This window comes from Chelonia mydas, chromosome 7 (assembly GCF_015237465.2).
Source record: "Chelonia mydas isolate rCheMyd1 chromosome 7, rCheMyd1.pri.v2, whole genome shotgun sequence".
In the NCBI taxonomy this organism is placed as follows: Eukaryota; Metazoa; Chordata; order Testudines; family Cheloniidae; genus Chelonia; species Chelonia mydas.
In genome coordinates this window covers 66,957,670-66,979,515 of record NC_057853.1, presented here as the reverse complement: position 1 = coordinate 66,979,515, position 21,846 = coordinate 66,957,670, and the positions used below count along the sequence as shown (strand labels likewise).

The 21,846-nt window shown below is 41.4% G+C and overlaps 1 protein-coding gene across 7 annotated transcripts in view; it reads left to right on the top strand.

Annotated features, from left to right (window-relative positions):
* Positions 1–21,846, top strand: part of RASGEF1A (RasGEF domain family member 1A) — a 258,373-nt gene that overhangs the window by 185,534 nt on the left and 50,993 nt on the right. For 4 of the 7 annotated variants that reach the window (XM_037904241.2, XM_037904242.2, XM_027829475.3 and 1 more), the window contains exon 2: positions 1,544–1,658. In XM_037904241.2, the coding sequence (XP_037760169.1) occupies positions 1,617–1,658 (42 nt within the window). In that variant the 5' untranslated portion in view covers positions 1,544–1,616. Of the gene's footprint in view, positions 1–1,543; positions 1,659–3,077; positions 3,325–21,846 lie in introns of those variants that run through there. The other 3 variants (XM_043550872.1, XM_037904243.2, XM_043550873.1) reach the window with 3 other exon arrangements.

The window sequence follows — 21,846 nt, the reverse complement described above, 5'->3', positions numbered from 1 at the left end:
GCTCCAGGTTATGCAACACACACTTCAGTAAGGGGAGTGGGGGGCAGGAGGGGGCAAAGTAACAGAAGAGGGACTTTAGGGAGCACACCCACATTTCAGTGGCACAGCAAGGGATTGAGGAGTACTTCCAAAAGATCTCTTACTCAATGAATCCATGTGCAGCAGAGGAAGGTCAGAATATTTCACTTCAGTTTCTGACCCTGAGCTAAAGAGTCAAAAATAAAATTTCCTTACTATGTCCCATTGGAGTGGGAATCTCACTAAAATATGTACTCCAATTTACTGGAGATGTGAACCAAAAAGAGAAGGTGATGTTATTCACTTCAAAAGTGGGCTAACTAAAAAGCTATTGCCTTTTATCCTGGGCGAGATTTGGAGGGTATTGTGACATTGTAACAAATGAGATTCCTTCTGTTATCTCTGATGGGCATGCAAGTGGAAGTTAAAGGAAAACTACAGTGATTTTTCTGTAATACCTCAGAGAACAACGAAAACATTTACTGAAAAAGGTCACGATCCTGAAAATACCTAGGCAGGTGAACACAACATGACTACTCACATACATAAAAATCAGCATTTGTCTAAGTATCTGTTCAATCAGCCTGTAAGACTCAATATGCACATTACGTGTTTCAAAAATAATTAAGAAATACCTACTACTTTTTCCATTTAGAAAATTCATCCTCTCCCTTCCGCAGGCTGCCATCTTAGGGAGGTAGCATTGGATTTCCCATACTAATAATGCAAGTCCAATTAGAAACCAGAGAAAACCAAACAGCTTCTAATGTGGGGGTTTTGTTTTGTTTTTTGTTTGTTTGTTTTTTTAAGGTAAATTATCTCCCTGTCTCTCTCTATAATGTACCTTAAAACAATTTTGAAACCATCTATTTTCCATTGGTTTCTAGTGGGACTTGCATTTTCTCAGTCAGAATCTACCTTGGAAAGGTGTCAAAATGGTGGGTTTTGGTTTGCCTCATTCTTTTGTGTCACTCCTTTAAATTGAAAAATGAAATCCAGTGACTTACTCATCTTTCTAATGAGATGCGATTCTGCTGCCAGATTCCCTTAAAAATCCACGGCAATTTTCAAAAAGAAATTAGAAGGAATCCTACCGCTGCCCTTGTCAACATACTTCCTCTCATTAAGGGAGTTTCCAGAGTCCAAGGCTTTGTGTGAGATGTAGTTGAGCAAGCTGCATAACAGCTTGGATATGTAGCCACCATCAGCATCAAATTAGATTCCATTTTTGTTCCAATATCATTGGCCGGAGGATCCCCTCTAAACCCACCTTCATTCTTGATTCCTTTTCCCCCTGCCAAGTCTCCTCCTTCCACATTCCCCTTCTCTCCACACCTATCTTCAACACCCAGCCTTTCTGCCCTCATTATTCCAGAGCTTGTGCTTCTCTACTCCATTTTTCTTGTGACCCTCACGTCCCGAGAACTGTGCACGTCAAAGTAATTCTGACACCACTGTCACAGGGAAGTGGGTGAAAAATAATAGCGTGTCCTGAATAATAATCCATTGCACCCCTGTTTTTAAGGGGAAGAAGGCAAGACTCATGACAAAAATCATAGAGTGAAATAGCTGGAAGTCCACCTGCTGAGAAAGGCTGGATGGCAGAGCCACTGTGCAATGCTGCTGTAAAGAAATGCAAAGTAAGTATTATTTTACATTATAATTTTTATGTTAAAGTTTCTTTCTAACCTAAAACTACTGATATGGGGCTAGATTGAAATAAGAAACTGATTGGGAAGGAATCACACCGAGAGAGCGCGTACTTGGCTGAAAATGAATTCAGACATTAAGATAACATTTCACATGGTACAGAAAGAATATTGAGTTATTTGGGGGGCACTGATTGCTATGTGGAATAGACAGAAAATGGATGTTGCAGAATGGCAATAGCTCACTATGAAACATCATATTGCTAATTCTTGCTCCTTATCAGCTGTCCTTTTCTTTCCATCCCCACAGCCAAATCTCTTGTTCAGTCTCTCATTATATCCTGACCTGCCTACCTCAATGTCCACATTTCTGGCCTCTCAAACGTGCACATTGCCACTAAAAGTAAATATTCCTTGTCCATTATTTTGATCACATCTTTCCCACTCACTCCTCATCCACTATCTCCTGGTCACCTCCTTTAAGACACTATGTAAATACATCCTTCCTTCTTCTGATCACTTAGCAAGCTTCCAGTTGACTGCAACACCTCTCTGAAATCATCTGCAAACGCTCCTCTCTATTCACTTTTAAATCTTTTTTGAAAGCCTACTTCTGCAACGCTGCCCATAGTATGTCTTATTGATTTTGTTATTCCGATTTCCTGACTTGTCCACTTGTCTGCCCGTCCATCTTTAGACTGCGAGCTCCTCCAGGCAGAGAGCATCCATTATTTATTAGTAGTAGTAGTTATTCATATTACCATGGCGCCCAGGAGACCTAGTCATGGACCATGATCCCATTCTGCTAGGCACTGTACAAACACAGAATGAACTGATGGTCACTGTCCCAAAGAGCTTACAATCTGTGTGTTTTTATTCAGATTCTGATCTATTCTTGAATCTCTGGGAAGTGCTTAGCACATTAAGGACACTACCATCAACAAAACAACAACAATGGTCAATTGATAATAATACCAGTGGGGTTCACAGTTACTGAATCTGGGTCCCTTGCACCTATAATTCCATGACAAGTATTAAGCTTATTTCTGGGCACTTGGTTTTTCCCCAATTAACAAGCTGAACCAAACTTTTGGGAAATCTACTGCTGAAAAGACAAACGAGAATGATGGGAAAGATACAAACAGCCATGCTGCAAGGCATAAGCCAACTTCTCAGTACTGTGGGGTAGGAGGAAACTTTCTCTAGGGGCAGGTTATCCCATAACTGCCTATAGCTCTCTGCTACTGGTTGCTGTCTGAGACAGGTTACTGGATTAGATGGACCACTGGTCTAATCCAGTATGGCAATTCTCATGTTCCCACAGCGATTAAGCACGCGTGGTTTCATTTTGTTTTACAATACAAGCACACAGAGACAGATTGGAAGTTCCCAGTTATTACCCACAAGTGCAGCATGTGATCTCTACGTGGTGGAAGCTTGTGGCTGTCACGGTTTCCTCCCACACAATACTTTCAGTTTTTCTGGGCTATAATTATAGCGAAACAAACAAGGGCTCAAATCAATCCCAAATACGCTTTGGGTATTTGAGAGACGGGTGAGAAATAAAACAAAATCTATTCTGTGGCAGTAGATAGAAGGGACAGACACGACCAGTTGGGTTTCCTGATTACAAGAAGAAATGTTTCTTGAGACTCCGGTAAGTTTTACAAATGCTGTGCCTTTGTATTTTCTGTTGTCATACACTGCTGTGGTTCTATGAGACAAATACAAAGAGTATACCAGTGTGTGACCATAGATATCCTCCCAGTGGCGATGGCACAACAGACACCATTTCTCCAGGGAAGCAGATAGTACAGCATTCATATCGGATACCTTAATAGCGTATCATATCAAGTGCAATTAAAATCAATGATGCAACTTCTTAATGCACCAGTTGTACTGGAGAGTCATCTCTCTGACGAAATGATGCAAAAGGCTGAATGGCAGAAGCTCAGTGCAAAGTTGCTGTAAAGAAATGGAAACCAAGTCTATTTTATGTTATGATTCTTATATAAGTCTCTTTCTTGCTTGAAGTCAATATATTGTCTGGATTGCTATAAAAGATAGAAATACTGATCTGCAAGGAACAGTCACTGCGTGAGCTAGTACTTGGTTGTCGAGTCAGGTGTGAAAATGTACATGATATACAGACATGCCCAGGCTTCAAAACTCAGATTCAACTTTTGAACACCGGTGTACCAGCAGTATTTGGATCCAAGTTTTGGAGTCTGTTCATTAGAAAAATGGGAGCTATTTCCAAAATTTGTACCTTGATCTAGCTTCAGATTGCAAATACTCCTCCTGGCCAAAGTTAGGGTGTCTTTTGGATCCAGGATTTTGGCCTGAACCTCTCTCCAGGATGGTGCATCTGTGAGGTGGACAAATAAAGACCAAAATAGCTAACTGGTAAGAAGCTGCAGGTTTAGCACTGAATGTGGTCTCTTTCCCACAACTCAGTGGGATGTGGGGAGTTTTGCAATCATCTGGCTATTTACCCTAAGTAATAGGAACAGCGATGTTTAATAAAACTGGGTTTGAGGAAGAACTGGCTGTTTAGCATGGCTGTACCTGAGCTTAAGTCTAAGTTGCTCCATTGTGGTCTATGCAGACCTAGAGAAAGAGGAAAGTAGATTTCTAAAGTACTGGAGGCTTTACAGTCATTCACAACATGGCATTGAATTGCAATTAAGTACCTTTTTTTGATAGGCCATACAGCAAAATAATTTTTATTATTGTTTTCTGTAAGATCAAATCATGGTAGTTATTGTTAGACTAAATATTAAGACAGCTGGAATGTGAGAGTTGTAATTTTTCAGGCCTGTCAGGTTTAGCATGTCTGGAAAACATGGAAGATGGCGAAGGAATATTATCAGTAAAAAACTGTTAGAGCCAAGATGGGTGATCCAAGATGTCACATCCATCAACAGACAAAGCCTGCATTTCTGTTCTCAGCAATGAAGTCCACATCAGGAATACAAATACCGAGACACTGGAGTGAGACAGGGTAGAAGTTTTTCAGCCTGGTTTAGTTATGCTTTAAACTGATGGATGTGGACATGATACATGTGAGTTATGTGATCCCTCAAGAAACCATTTGCAAATTAACTAATGAAATATTGTTTTGCTTGAAGCTAATTAAAGAGGGGTAGTGAAAAGCAGTAGCAAATAACTTACAAAGCCTGGAATGTAGATTTCAAAAACCTGGACTTCCCTGGCATGTCCATAATCCTCAGTGCATGGGTTATGTGGAGGAGTGGCAGAAAAGAGGGCTTAAGCTTCATATTAAGAAAAGTAAAAAGACTCTACAGTCATGTAATTGCAGGATTAATAGGCGGAATAAAGTGCTTTGCTCTACTATTTACATTTCCAGAGCAATTTATGAAAATCCTCACACAGAAAACCTCAGTAATTGAAAATGAAATTCAGAAACAGTGTGCTTCTGAGTTAAAGGACTTAGATGTAATTGCTCAAGAGTGAAGAGAAGGAACTGGTTAAACTTCCAAGATAGTTGAAAGTTTATTCCCAGTCAAAGCAAAAGGAATAGAGGGTTTTCAGTAGGATGTGGTAGCTTCTTGAACTATATTTTTGCCATGGTAATAATTCTTCCTCAAAAAAGGCTCACAATTTCTGGGTATCCAGGAAACAATTTACAAGTCCTTTAGACGTCTACATCACACGTTGTTTTTGTTTGTTGGTTTGACACCAACATAGCTCCCACTCATCCTGAAGCGTATATTGAAGGGGAAGGAGATGGGAAGATCATGCAAAGAAATTGGGTTTTGGTTGGAGCATCATATTGCAGGAGCAATATTGGAGGCTGGGAAAAGCTATTGGAAGAGGACAGCTCAAATCAAAGGGTTTCTAAGATTGCAATAGGATTGAGAATTTAGGATTATTAGAATTTTTCTCATTAGAAATGGACACAGACCTGCTGGTGATATACGTAAGTCTGGGCATAGTGAAAGTGGTCATCATATAATACCAGGAAGGCAACTGCCTCAAAAAGAGAAGGCACAAAAACTAAGGAGAGACCACACACTACAAGAGCTTTGTCCCTGGGTGTTGTATGGAACAGACTACTGAGGCAGCTAAAGAAGAGAAAACCACTCAGCAAGTTCAGCCAGACACAAACTTAGAAGAAGAAGAAGAAAAAAAAACATTTCAGGGCACAAGGACTATCTAGGTAAGTAGATAAATCCTAGAAGGCCTCCCTTTCCATTTCCAGAAGTGTCACTAACTGGTAGAGCAGGCGATCTACTGGTATATGTTTCTAGGAAGGGGCAATTCAGAATGAAATATAAAGCCATTACAGGGAATCAAAGTGGAAGAGCTTTGGCTTGGAACACATATCTCATGTGCTAAAGCCCCACTACAAATTACCTGTTTGGGGGCAACAGTTTTATTTTCTGGATATACAATATGTATCAAGCCTTGGGCTGTGTTCTAATCCACTGAACCAATTTCAAAATGATTTTAGTGCAATGGGAATTTTACTTTACTATCTGCTATGATGTAGCTGGCAGGTCTGAACACTTACAGATGCATGTGCAGTTCTCCTGGAAATGCTTCAATTTTATATGCAGAGGGAGGGCTATTAAAGAGTTCATTTGATGTTTGAAATGTAAGAAAAGGACCCCCCATTGGCTTTGACCTCTCATCTTAATGGAGCTGAGATTAACCTTTGCCTCTTACCCACATCTACGAATCCTTGCACAACTTCCCCCCCGTCCTAAGGACACCCAAATCAACATCCTTGTCATAGCCTTTAGGAATGTACCTACCAAAATGTACTGAGGTTTCAAGGTGATATGGCCTCTTTTATTAGGTTTGCCACTATATTGATTAAAGTAGGACTGAGGACCATTTTCAGCTTGCCAACTGACCCACTGTGTCCCCTAGGAAATTCTGGAGAGCGGAAAGCATAACTGAAAATGAGTATAAACAACAACAACAAATGTTCCAAAGATTTATGACTCAGGGGGATGACACAGATCATGTGACATGCACAGGGACTCATTTTACTAACTACGCCCCCTAACACTTCCGTTTAGAAATTGACACTAAGTTATTACATTCTCCTCTTGGTAGAAAGGGTTTTAGTATCTCAATAATATGAACATAAAAAGTCAAGCATTTTCTTCTTTGTCAAACACTTGAACAGTTATTCCAACCATGTTAATCTTGTTTAAAAAAATGCAGCTGCCCATCTCCTCCTCCAAGTTTAAAAAGAGGGTGAACCAAAGCTAGACACATTGTCCAGTGAGTTTTGTAGCATGTCAAGTGTCCTCCACATTATATTTGGTTTTAGCTGATACGCTGCATTCATAGGTGTGTGCAAATGAGCCATGCAATATGTAGTTTGTAGAGATTATTAGCCAAAGGCCAATGCACCGGCTCAGCAGCTCACATTTTCAATAAACTTTGCTTCTAACCAAAACCTAACACGTTTCATTGAAGCGGCACTCTGTGCTTTCAGAGCTATCAAATCCGTTACATAAAGGACCACCGTGAAGTGCTGAATATGTTCTTGCTTTAATCAGTTCAGAGAATAAAGATTTGTTTAAAATGTTTTTTTTTCCCAATCACACAGGGGCTGCCCCTGTAAATACCATGAGTGGGCACACGTGAAATACCAGGAACGCAAGCAACACATTCTGAAAATGTCAGCCCCCATCCATACACCTCTGCCTCCCACATGGCACTCCTACTCATTTGACATCACAAGAACTCAGTGCTAGGGCTTGGGGTGTTTTTTTTTCCTTCCAAATGTCTCCCCCTCCTCCTTTTCTTCACACTGCTGTACAAAGATGACAGCTGAGCAGTTAGTAATAAACCCTCATGTTTATGTTAGGCAAACAATGGTACATCAGTCACACTCAGTAACATGGCCCATGACTGGATAGTGTGCTGTGCGATAGACTGGGAACCACGATGCCCAAAGACGTGCCAGCCCTTTATGCATCAAAGGCTAAAGCAACATGAAGCAGAACAACAATTTTGCATGTTCCCTTTTAGTTTAGAAAAACTGAACATAATACATAATCCTTGGCAGAAAACCATGAGGGTAATCTTTTAAAAGAAAAAATAGTGGGATTTAATTTTTATCTGCAATTTTATTACCCCCCATAAAAATACTCCCCCTTACTTTGGGTAGTGCCACTTTGATCTTTCAGCTTATTTTCCTTTTAGTAACTGTTTTACCCACTGTAGAAGCAGCTTGGAGGATATCTTTCCTTCACTTTGTTCTTACACGGGTCACATTCCTTTCATGTACAGGAAGGAGAGATCTCATTTCTTTATGCAATCCTAGCTTTAGTAACTTGCTTTTACTAATGAGAAATGGATAGACGATAACTGTACTTAAGACTCTCAGGAAAAAGGCTTAAAAAAGGGAATACAGTAATTGATTGATGGATTCATTTCAATTAAACTTGCCTTAATTTTACAGCTATTTGGCAGCGATGCGTCTGTAGCCTTAGAGATTATTGTGGGCTCTGAAAAACTCAAATACTGTATCTTCTTTCTCGTACAAACCCTGAGATATAGATGTATATTCTTGCCTCTCCAAGTTATTGCCATGCAGACAATTTCAATTCAGAGCCAATAAGAGTAGCATCTTTTCTATTCAAAAACTAAAGGTCACACCTTGAGAAAATTGACCTTTCGAGAAATGCCTGGAAATAAGTGAGGTGGGGGGGGGGGGGGGATCGACTATTATGCTTTGTTTACCGGCTGTAAAAAATAGCTTTCCTTGTCAGCCACAAATATTTGGTTTTTCATTGGCAGCAAAGGCTCTGGGTGAGTTCGTCTGTGCAAGGCGCTCAACAGACCCTCTCTTGAATTCTGCACACTGTACTCTCCTATTGTGTAAATTACACTCTATTTTGCTCATTTACCAATGAATCCATCAATCCCCATTAAGTTCAAACTAAACAATACTGAGCTGTGGGTCTTATAACTATTTTATAAACCATAAAGTGTCAAGGAAACCTCAGCAAAAGCCAACAAATGCAGAACACCACTTTCTCCAGAACAACATTCACATGATTTATAGTGTATATATTTATACATACTTAAAATCGTCTAGGATAGAGGATTTCTACTCATTTGGTCACATTAATGGAAAGCTTTTCATGGGGGAAGCTCCCACTCATCCCTTCACAAGCATGGAACCTCTTTCCCCTCCCTTTGAGATGACAGAACTTCCTTGTGGCAAACCTACATGGAGAAATGTTGGGTGTATTTCAGGTTTTATTGATGCAGTACATGGTTGAGAGCTGCTTCACAGAGAGCCAACCTTGTCTTTTCTTCACTCTTTTGTCCAAAATGCTGCTTCCTGACACCTTGAGGGATCGTGCGACACCACACACTGCCTAAAAAACAGATGGAATGTGGGAGCGGGAGTCAGAGGACTAAATCTCAAGTTCATACCCAAAGGTTTGGGGGTGACAGAGGTAAAAGGAGGTGCATTGGAGCTCACCTTACAGATCTGCCCAATACATTCTAAAGAGAGAAAATATATGGGATGGTCCTCAAACGACTCTGTACAGATGTAGTTATGACTTGTACCAGCTTGTTAGCAGAATGTTTATTATGTGAATTCCCATAATTTTAAATTATAAAAGGTATTGGCTGTCACGCTACCCAGGGGATAAACCTGTGGGTTCCCCTAGGATTCCAGCCAGGCACTATAGTTATACCTACTTATTTAGGGGGAGATGTGGCAGATATTGCAACCCCATTGAATCACTTAGGTGGTAAACACTTCCAAAGAGGTACCACATCTTGGGGAGGCTTGCATACACTGGTTCAAACTGGGATTTCCAGAGGCCAACAAACAAATAAGGGTATTAGGCATAAAAAGGCTGTGTTTAAACTGATCAGGGCCTTGAATTCGGATCCAGCAAACAGACAGGACCTTATGTTCAAAGGGGGGCTTAACCCTTGCAGAAGGGTTGGAAAGTCTTTTCTCTGCTAAAACAATGAGGAGTCTGATAGCACCTTAAAGACTAACAGATTTATTTAGACATAAGCTTTCATGGGTAAAAAACCCACTTCTTCAGATGCGTGGAGTGAAAAGTACAGATACAGGCATAAATATATACTGGCACATGAAGAGAAGGGAGTAACCTTACAAGTGGAGAACCAACGTTGAAGGCCAATTCAGTGGTCCACTCCCAATAATTGATGAGAAGGTGTCAATACCAAGAGAGGGGAAAATTGCTTTGGTAGTGAGCCAGCCACTCCCAGTCCATATTCAAGCCCAAATTGATGGTGTTAAGTTTGTAAATGAATTGTAGTTCTGCAGTTTCTCTTTGAAGTCTGTTTTTGAAGTTTTTTTCTTGAAGAATGGCTACTTTTAAATCTGTTATTGAGTGTCCAGGGAGATTGAAGTGTTCTCCTACCAGCTTTTGCATGTTACCATTCCTCATGTCTGATCCGTGTCCATTTTTTCTTTTATGTAGAAACTGTCCAGTTTGGCCAATGTACATAGTAGAGTGGCATTGCTAGCACATGATGGCATATATCACATTAGTAGATTTGGAGATAAATGAGCCTCTGATGGTGTGGCTGGTGTGTTTGGGTCCTATGATAGTGTCGCTAGAGTAGATATGGGGACAGACAAGGCAACGGGGTTTATTACAGGGATTGGTTCCTGGGTTAGTGTTTCTGTGGTGTGGTGTGTAGTTGCTGGTGAGCATTTACTTCAGGTTGGGGGCTGTCTGTAAGCGAGGATTGGCCTGCCTCCCAATGAGTGGGGGATCATTTTCCAGGATAGGTTGTAGATTGTTGATGATGCACTGGAGAGGTTTTAGCTGGGGGCTGTAAATGATAGCCAGTGGTGTTCTGTTATTTTCTTTGTTGAGCCTCTCATGTAATAGGTGACAAGCATGAATACCCCTCTGATATTTTGTCTGCTACGGGCTCATCAGACTAATGGGTTACTCTGGTAGGCTTTTAGCAAATGCATAAGAACTTTTATGGGTTTTTATGAGATTTTCCTGTACTGCTTTTACCTTAAGAATAAATGTGCTTGCTTAGAAAGAGCTGTGTGGTAACTTGTAATTGCTGGCAATACACTCTTCATAGCCCTTGGAGAGAAAGCAACACACAGGCTCTGGACATGAGGCAAATTGGCTTGTGAGGATATCACAACACAAGGCAGGGAGCTGTGTAGCCTTAAAACCCTGGTCAAGAGGGAGAGAGACAGGTCTCCACGCAAAAGTAGTAACTGCTGGGAGCCAGAAACTTTAAATGGAAGCCCTAAAAGGACCATGAACTGGGAACAGAGCAGTTACTCTAAAACTGTAAGAGTTTATCACACTTTCCACATTTTCTCTGGTTTCATTCTCACTCCCATCTCTTCTGTTCCTCTTTTCCGCAACCCCATGCTCTTCTGTCACCTGGTCCACTACTTCTTCTCTCCCCCCCCCCCCCCCACACACACATACTTTCCCTTCTGCTTTGTTCCCTTTTCCTCTACTAACCTAGACAAGCTCCCCAGCCAGGAGCAGTCCTAGAGGCCTTTAGAAACAAGGACTCAACCCAACGAGTCTCCAGGCTCTCTGTCAAAGGATCTTGTAACCAGGGACAAGCCCAATCTCTGCAGGCCACCTGGGAGTCTATGTAGTTCTATGACTACATTTTGGGACCACTGTTTTAGAAGAAAACATCTTAATTATGATGTTTTAATTACTGGAATGATTGTTTTCACTTGATGAGTTTAAGGTCTTCTGCAGCAAGGATTAAGGAGACAACAAGTTCTCCTAACACACTGCATTCCTTCTTGCAAACTTCAGAACAAGACCAGAGAGAGAGAGAGAGACAGAGACAGAGAGAGAGAGAGCGCGCGCATGCGCACACATGTGTTAAAGGCGGCATCATACGACTTTGGTGTAAGAGTGGATTCCTTGTTTCCATTCACCTCCATGCTGACAGTCTGAGCCAGAGAGGTCAGGGTCTAAATGGACATGAAGACTGAACTACCCTTTCACCTGCAGAGGAGGTGTCTCCAGGTCAGGGTTGAGGAATACTGGTGGGGCAGGTGAGAAGACATTTGCAACTGTCAGTGTCTGCAGTACTAGTATTTCTATGGATGAACAGAGTTTTAAGTCTCTAGGGCTCTCAACCTGGCACCTTTCATAGCATTAAAAAGTTCCTTGTAAAAAGGAAAGAACAGATGAGGCGGGAAGTGCATACCTTTGACTGAAATGCATTTAAAAGTTGAGATAACTGAATCTCTGGAGGAAGAAAGTAGGTTAGGAAACTTGGTCAATGAAAAACATGGGGCTTGGAGAAGAATTCTAGTATATTATGCTTTACCAACCCTTTCATATCACATGGTACATTTCCTACAAAGCCAAAATATGTGGGTTGATGGCTAGCAGCCAAAGGTTGCACTCTCATGAGGCACTTACAGGATACCATGCCATTAGCAGAAAATTCACACATAATATATCATTTATATTCTGAATCAGACTACCACAATATAGTCTTTTTCAAAGATTTGATTACAACAAAAAATAGCTAAATGTGTCAAAAATGAATCAGCTTTTCCAATATGTATTTTATTTTTTGAGAGAAAGAGAACCTTAAAAATAAAAATAAAAAAAAAACAAATAAATACAATTTAACTAGCTATCCAAAGGGAAAGGACCTAGGAGTATTCAGGCTATGGTTAGTCTATCTAAAACCTAATTTGCTTTCAGTGATTGTATTCCTTTAATATCAGCATGGGTATTCCATTTTAGACCTCCCACTCTGACCAGAAGAGGAAATGAGAATTACTCATTCTTTATGTGACTAATGGACTGTCTTCCAAATTGCAGCATGCATTGTTTTACTACAAAGCCACGTAGCTTAACCCTAAAATGACCAGTATTAAGTTCTCAATGACACAAAACAGTTTTATTTTAACTACTCTGTAGCTTGCTCCAGTCCAACCAGAATTATTGTATGGCTTTTTGTTGTTGTTCTATATTCAAACGTTGTTCTATATTCAAATGTTCGGCAGCAGGTTGGTGTTGAGAGTAGCGTCATTTATCACAAACTGTGGATGTCCCACAAATGGAGCACTTAATTACTGCACGCTGGCCCTACAGCAGGGGGATGAGGAGGGTAAAGGAGGTTAACCAGACAGACTGACCCACCCTGACAACTGGTATTCATCTCTGAGGAATCCACTCTCATCCTTGTCAGTGCACAGACACTGCAGCAGAGGTTGTGGAATGAGCACTCTGTGATCCCAGCTAAACAAAACAAGGTCCCTCCCTCTCTTATGGAAGGGTCCTATAGACTTTAATAGGAATTAAACCCTTCGGACTCTGTGTTCTAAGAAGCTACAGAATTTAATAAAGAGGCTACAGTCTCTCTATAGGATATTTGAGCCATTTAATAGAATTCTGCACCCAATAATATTTTATTTTCAGTTCTGTAGGCTAGGTCAAAGAAAAAAAGAAAAGGGGTATAGGGTGGGGAGAGGGGAGAACCACATTCTAGAGGACAGATCCTGTCCTCATTGAGTTACTGTGCCATTCCAACAGTGCAAAGCTCCCTAAAATTGGCTCATCCAGCCACACAAGGGAGGCTTTCTCCTCCATGGGGGATCTTCAGGTGATGTAGACACACTATAGGAGCCCCTCCTGGGGAGTGGGTATAGTGGGTGGAAGTGGGCATGGCCAGGGCATCCTTGATTATCCATGGCTGCTACAATGGCCTTTTGGAGACATAGAAATCATGCACAAATAAATTCTTCTAGAATATACTATATTCTAAGGGGCTGGACCATGCAGAGCAGCTCCAGGACTTGGAGAACGTATGACACACCCACCTTTGCACTACCCCACCTTCGGATGTATAGAATATTTTTTGGTTGTAGCTAAGGATCTGACCCTGAAGAGTTATTTTATTTTACATTCTATAGGCCTTTCCCCTAGGATGGAGGAGTTGTGACTCCAGCATACATTCATATTCACCAAGAGAAGAAAATGCCACCCCTTTCCATTTTTCATTCTTTCCAGGGTGAAGAGAGTGAGTGAGGGAGCACAGAAATAATACTCATAAATTGCTTGAATTTAAAGATTGGAATATAAGCACTGAAAGCCTTGCCTCTTACAAACAATAGTCAATAGTCCAGGAAGCACATTAAGGAAGTATAATAGCTTTCTCTGTGGACAGAGGAAAGCTGTTAGTTTGCAAGGGGGAATCTGCTCTTTGAATGAGACAAATGAAACTTCTTCTGTGTTTTAAAGAAAAACAGAAATCCTTCACTGGAGCTGGATCTCTCTATAAAAAATGTTTTTTTTTTTCCCATTCCAATCACAAACTAAACAGAAGCATTTAACAAATAAATAAATAAAACAAACAAACATTGGGTATTCCTTCAAGAGGATATGAAAAAGGGATGCATGGATTTTAAAGAGTTATAACTGTATGGACACAGGAATCACAGTGATTTAGCTCTGTGAAAGTGACAGAGATGTTTATACAGGCCCAATCCTCTTTCACAAAACATGCCTGCATGTCAATGAGGCATGTTTTGCGAAAGAGGATTCACTTTTCAAAAGTTACGCACTGCAGAATGACTCCTCGTTAGCTGGTTTTGTGGAGGGATAGATGGAGGGAGCTCAAAGGAATTGACCACCACAAACTTTGCGATCTTGCCTTCTTTAATGCATAGCAATGTACTCGTATACACACATACATGCCCTACAGCAGTACCAAACAAATACACTTCACTGCAGACGCTTCCCCTTGTGGAGAGGATGAGAGAAGAAACCACGTTACAGATGTGTAGCCAGATTGCTTAATCCACTGCTGCAAGGTGCTCAGATATTATGGTATAACAACCTGTATACAATAGACTAGAACGGGAAAAAGAAGGATGAATAGCTTCCTTAACCACAAAGATAAAGTCTCAGAGATTCTTTGAAGTATGATAGATTACCCTACCTACTTGTTGCTTTCCCACCACACTTCAGATCAAGTAAGCATCACCTGGCATTTGATAGTCAACCTGATATTGTCCTTCCATTTTTAGGTTAGAAAAAAAACCCAGAAAAGATTGTTGTTGTTGGTTTTTAAAGGATAAGGAAAAGCCACAAAGGTCCACAGTGAATTTAGAGAATATATAGTTTTACTAGTAAAACAGCACAAAAATGAATAACCTTTTTTGAGCAACGCTTTAATTATCAGGCTCTCCCCTTTGCTGGTGGCTTTTCGTAGGATGGCTCCTTTAAAAACCTTTGCTTTCCTTTCTGTTCCCATGACACCTTTCCTTTCACCTCAAGTTTAGCATTTCTTTTCTGCACTGTGGTCACTGATTAATGCCTTGACATTTGACCTATTAACTCCTACAATAACAAAACAAAAGACTGATGCTGCCAGTGCCCAAACTTTAAATACGATCTTTCCTGTGGGGTGATATTAGGTCTTTGGGATTTATGTGAAAAAATATGGTCCCTTCCCTCCCCCAGCCAATTACTTAGGTTTCAAGCTGTAAACAAGTGACTAGATACCTGATTGAACACAACTTTAAATAATCCAGAGTAACATTAAGATCAAGACCCAAAGCAGCTTGCTGAACAGTAAACAAGCTGCTGGCCAACTCTAAATGAATAAGAATATAGGAAAGCCAGATACAAAGTAGTTAAGTCTCTGTAATAGACTTCAGTAGCAGGCCTTCTCCATCTCCGTTACAAAATCAAAATAGAAAAGCATCTCTTAAATAACCTTCCCTTTTGTGGAAAGCTTCAGGGAAACATTCACAGGCAATCAAGCCCTGCAATGCTCCAGAGCCGTCTGCCGTGTACCCAGAGCAGCTTTGCTCATCCTTGGGAGCCCTGGTTACGCCTGTTAGTTTTGCTCTTCATGTCGAATCTAATGAGAAAATGCTGAAAACAAATCACTTTGCTTTGCCATAGAAGCTTGAAGAACTCAAAGCTTCCAAGAGTGAAAAGCCAGGAGAGATGATAAAAATGAATGGGGGAAAAGGAAAGAGTGCCTAGTGATTAGAGAGCCAGGACACCTGGGTTCTAATCCCAGCTCTGCCACTCACATCATGTGACCCAAGACAATCCTTTCATCTCTCTGTGCCGCAATGTAAAGTGGAGAAATTGTAAACTCTCTAGGGCAAGGGCTAGTTTTTGTTATATTCTTGTACAGTGTCTAGGACAATGGGGCCATTAGGCGGTACTGCAGTACAAACAAAGAACAAGAAGTAATGCCACCAGCTCACAGGTGGGTTGAGAGAATCAGCTTTGAGCTTGAGCAGCACCTTAGAAGTACACAAGAGCATTAGTTAGATTCCAACGGGATGGTTGTGCCAAAAGAGGAATTACTGTCTTGTTTGATCCCCAAAAACCCTACACCTTAAGGCCTCCGATTTCTTGTTTTTCAAAGAGTATTTGAAGGGCAGAGACCATGCAGATAGTACCTGAAAACTACATATGGTGTATTCCCAACTGGTTGAGAAGAAAATGTTTCTGTTTCTAGAATAAGGCTCGGTAGCGGAAGCTGAAGCTGGCTGGGGTGGTCAAACGGGCATGCATACTTGGAGCCAATTTTCAGAAGATGGTAAAGATCATAAGCTGATTCCAAGCAGGGCAGGAAGTGACTACCTTGGCTGCTCTGTGAAGCCTCCATTGAAAATGAGGAGAGGGTACAAAAGCAAATATCAAATGAGGACAATCACAGAAGCAGCTACACCGGTTCTCTGACCGCTAAAGGAGTCTAAAGTTGAGGTTCATGCTATCACCTCTGCTGCTTTTCCAGCCAGTGTGCTGCACGGAACCTCTGAGCCGGGGGACGCCTTTATATGAAAAGCTGTTACTTGCACTATCAGCGCTTTCTCTACTGAACTTGTTCTACATCATCACCACAAATGCAGAAACAGCTCAAAGCAGAGACCAAGCCAGGGAAAGCCTGATACCCGTTTAATCACAGCTAAGCTATCTAGAAGCAGTGTAACCACTGCAATAGGTCAATCTGAGATAAACAAGGGCAATGCTCCAGAACCCCACTAAAGATCCAATTTCCCACCCATCCTCCTCCAGAGACCCAGCTGTTTTCAAGCCCATGTCAAATTGTTTTAGAGAAAAGAAAATAACTTGTAGCCAACAGCACCCACCGAACTTGCACTTCTAACGATAACTTCAATAAAATTAGTGTCCCACATCTCCAGCCCTCTAGTCAGGGGATGATACCAATTCAGGCTCTGATCCTGAGAAGTTGGAAGTGCTCAGCGTCAAGGGCTTAAATGATCAGAGGCTTAGTGAATTGGAGCATTTGTGACTGAAATAGCAAAACTTTTATAGAGAAGGGATAGTTGTGCCAAAACTGCAGTCACTAGTTATTCAAGAATTCTGGGTGACTCCCAAATCTGGTTCTTTGTTTATTTCAGTTAAGCATAATGCCCCCTGGTACAATTGACATAAAACAGCAATAAATAGAACCCAGTGGCCAAAAGCTGAGATGCCTTCCACATCTCAACATATTACAGTTCCCCTGTCCCCAATCTGCTGAACATTCACCACCACCTAACGCTCTTCAGTGGAAGAAGAGAGCCCTTGCATTGGGACTCAAAGACCAGGCTCTAGCTATCCAATAAAAAAGCTAATTCCATTGGTTGAGATTTCCTCAAAAAATGTCCTATCTTTAAGCACCTGTCAAAATTAACCTGATGGGCAGCTAGCTTGAGTACTAGAAGCAAAGTCCAACATCCATGTAAACCACACTCATGACATAAAAATAACAGGAGTACTTGTGGCACCTTAGAGACTAACAAATTTATTAGAGCATAAGCTTTCATGGGCTACAGCCCACTTCATCGGATGCATAGAATGGAACATACAGTAAGAAGATACATATATACATACAGAGAACATGAAAAGGTGGAATAAGAGGCTAATTAATTAAAATGAGCTATTATCAGCAGTATTATTTTGTAGTGATAATCAAGATGGCCCATTTAGACAGTTGTCAAGAAGGTGTGAGGATACTTAAAATTGGGAAATAGATTCAATATGTGTAATGACCCAGCCACTCCCAGTCTCTGTTCAAACCCAAATTAATGGGATCTAGTTTGCATATTAATTCAACCTCAGCAGTTTCTCCTTGGAGTCTGTTTTTGAAGCTTTTCTGTTGCAAAATTGCCACCCTTAAATATTTTACTGAGTGGCCAGAGAGATTGAAGTGTTCTCCGACTGGTTTTTGAATGTTATGATTCCTGATGTCTGATTTGTGTCCATTTATTCTTTTACGTAGAGACTGTCCAGTTTGACCAATGTACATGGCAGAGGGGCATTGCTGGCACGTTATGGCATATATCACATTGGTAGATGTGCAGATGAACAAGCCCCTGATGGCGTGGCTAATGAGATTTGATCCTATGATGGTGTCACTTGAATAAATATATGGACATATTTATTAAAATACCCACACCCCTAAAAACCAGCCGCTCTCAGTTTCTCTCCGTACTTTGCAGAGGCAGCGGTTTGTGTGTTTGCCTGAGAATGTGGTTGTGGCAAGAAAGCATGCGTTTTGCTCTAAAGATTGTGAAGTTTGCTGGTGGCATTGCTACTACTGATCCATCCACAGAACTGCCACCTGCCAATTGTGTTCCTTGGGCAGAAGCCCCACTGGAAGTTAGTTATATACTGCACAATGAAAGAGAAAATTGGCTGTGGCTGCCCTTCCTGTAATTGTTTCCATGGACTCTGACCCCCTTCGATACCCCGTGGCAAACAGTGCCCAATTTATTCTTGAAATCACTCACGGTACACTGTGCCACTCTCTTCGATTAAGTAGCAACCCCTTTAAAAACATGTGGCCTGAAGGCGCACCCATCCCTGTGGTTATAAGTGCATTGCTTGCCCATGGCATAGAGCGGTGAGATAATTTTATAGTGAAATCCAAAACCCGGCAGGCATCATGTTTTATTACAAACCTTAAAATTTGTGCCAGGTTCATAAGATTTTCATCCTAGTTGGGCTAATTTTCAGGTGTCAGGGAAGATTTGATTATTGGAAGTAGAAAGTGTGTAAAACTCAGTGGTTTGGGTCAAGCCAGGCAAGAGCAGTTGTGTTGGTGCAGTTCCATATTCAGCTTTTGGGGTTCATTCCAACTCCTGCAAACTCAGAGCAAAACTCTGTGGGTGTGAACCAAGAGGAGAGGTTTGAGTGAAAAGCCTAAGAATAGAAACTACCGAGTTGTCTGAGAACCAAAACCAGAGTCTGAGTCCACCAGGCACATGTGCCTGACAAAGATGATGCAAATTTTTTCTTTTTTATATATATATCTTATTTTAAACCCCCCCTAGTTTGTCCAAAGGGGCTCCCCCTCCATTTCAACACAGCCCTATCCATCCAAAACAAAATCCCCACTAACAAGTGGCATCTTCTAATGAGCAATAAAGATCAGAAACTCCCGGATCTACACCCTCAATGGTAGGGAAATTACTTGTTTTATATTTGATTTTTGAAGAGATGAAAGGAAGAAAGAGAGAAAGCAATAGGATGGCAGCTACAGGGGGAAAACTTGAGAGCTCTTCAAGTTGTATGGCTCAGGCAAGCATCAGGAAGTGCTGAAAGATTTCAGAAGGTGGACAGATTCCATTCTCATTAATGAAGGGGCCCCTGACTTCAAAGCCACCAAACACACACCAAGAGCAAAGGCATTATTCAGCTCTCTGGCTTGATTGAAAGCATGAGCCTGCTATTTACAAGCAGCTGATAGCTTTCCTTTAATAAGAAGTTACTGGGGAGTGTGCAGGGAAAGGGGAGGTAAGGATGGGTAGCAAAAACTCCAGCCCCTGAACATAGGGGCTTCTTCAACAGGATTTGCAGGACATATCCTTGGGATGCATTAAACAGCCTGGAAGGTAAGTGGTGATTTTTTCAAATGATTGTTCCACAGACACATGATTTAGGAGGAATCTTGTCTGTGCCCCCCCCCCCCCCCCCCAATCCTCATCATTTTCAAGCAGGAGTCAGGTGCTAGCAGAATAAATGCTTTTAACACTGGTTCGCAAACTGGCCATGACTGGACACCATCTATTTTTAGGAAATGGAGGGGGGAAATACTTACTTAAATAAATAAAACCTGACTGTCTGGCCTGCAATATGCAGAAACTGCTGCTGCATGCCGCTTGGCTGTTCTGACTACACACAGCCCTTAGTGCTACCGAGACTTTGTGTGCATTGCAAATGTTATTCCCTTAGCCATTTGCAATTGAAAATTGATGGGGGGTGATTATTAAAGGTATATAAAGCAAATAAGGTATGGGTATTTGCCATAGCAATGAAGGGATCCTCTGACAAGTGACTAGGAATTGGAATACTTGACTATGTCTCTCAGCTTTGAGCATTGCAACCCTTGCTAGGTCTGTAGGTTAAGAAGCCCAAACAGGCTTTTGTTTGTTTGAGCTTTAACTAGAAAGGTAGTCCAGGCGGTATTATATATACAGACATTCTTTGGATATATATTACACGCACCTTTTATTGTACTCAGTTGTAGAGCAGCTGAAACATAGCAACAGTCCCTTGGTGTGCATGATGCATTAAAGGGACAGCACCTTTGACAGAACTCGAGTTCATCTGGACTCTTTCCCCTTTACAGTCCACTGCAATTAGACTTCACATATTAATATCTAAATTGGAGGGCAGGGGACATGGATCCCTATATTGTTTTTTTAAGACTTTTTAAGTGTCAGATAATAATAATAATAATAGCAGTGCAAAAGGAAGTGAATTTGCACTGCTGTTATTATTTACACACTTGATCCTAGCTCGTTTGAAATGGATGAATTATTTATTCTTAAAGCCTTACCATGATTTAGGAGCAGAGCAGTGGTGCAGTTAAAGCTAGTGTCCTCATCACATTCGTAGCCAGATCTTTTGAAACCAGCTCCTTCAGCTTATGGACCACTTTACAGAGGGAGAGTTGCAGGAAAGGACCATCTTCCCATCCCAACGCCCTTCAATAGTTGGTTATCAAACTATTGCATTCTACCAAGCGCCACTCAGAGGAGCTCAGACCACAGTTTGAGGACCTGATGGAAGCCACTAGCTCATATCTTTAAATTATAATACGACTGGGTGTATTGACAATGGCGTGAGATTCATAGGCCATACAGTTTGCTTTACCTGTAATGTGGCTTTATTATTGATCACAGTTAGGTTACCGTTACCACACACACACACACACACACCCCTTTTGGTGGTGGTCCTGATCTCATTCTAAACGCTCTGTGAACGTGCATGTGAAAAAAATGCAGTTATATTCACATACCCTCAAAACAGTTCCTCCACTACTCTTCGGGGCTCCCTTTGAGCACCAATGTGCATCTAGTAAGCCACGTGCAGGATCTAGCCCTAACCCTGATAAAAGCCCATGAGGCACATAAGTATCCATTTTACAGCTGGACAACTGCTGGCACGGATCAGCCCGAGCCAAAATTTTCAAGAGCGGCCAGTAATTTTGAAGGACCAACATGAGACAAAAGAGGCTGGATTTTCAGAGCCACTGGGCATCCGCAAATCCCATGGTCCTCAGCCCTTCTGAAAATCCAGCGAAAGTGATCTCAGGTTGGCCATCAAAAAACCTGAGGTGTGCAAAAAATGATAAATGACCTCTTTTGAAAACGTGGGGCTAAGTAACTTGTCTAGTGGCACAATGAAGCTGATGGCAGAACCAGCGTACAACCCAGAAGCCCAGTTTCCCAGTGCTTACTGTACCTAGACCACATTTCCTCTCCCAGGTATTATGTTTGAATCCTAAAAGCCTGCTCAGGAACAGACGTGACAAGAAGCTTCCCCCCTTGTGAAATTATGAAAACTTCACTTTTCTTTCCATGCTTTAGTTTGTCAAGTGCCAGACACTACAGAAATATTTAAGCCAAACAGGAATAGATTTTGTTCTACTCTAGCTAGTCACATTTCCTGGGACTCAAGAGAGTTGATAACCTTGTCTGCTTACCTAAGAAAGTCAAGTCAAGTGGGTGGTACAGAGGCAAGCTGCCTGTCAATCCAAGAATGGGTTAAGTAGTTCTTGGGTTGGGGTGGGGGGGAAGGAGACAAAAAGGGGGGCTGGTAATGCTATGCTACACTCTTTTTGGCAAGCGAGTAGATTTATAGCTGGCTGGCTGTTAGCACTCGGATCTTATTGAAGTTGATCAGTTTGT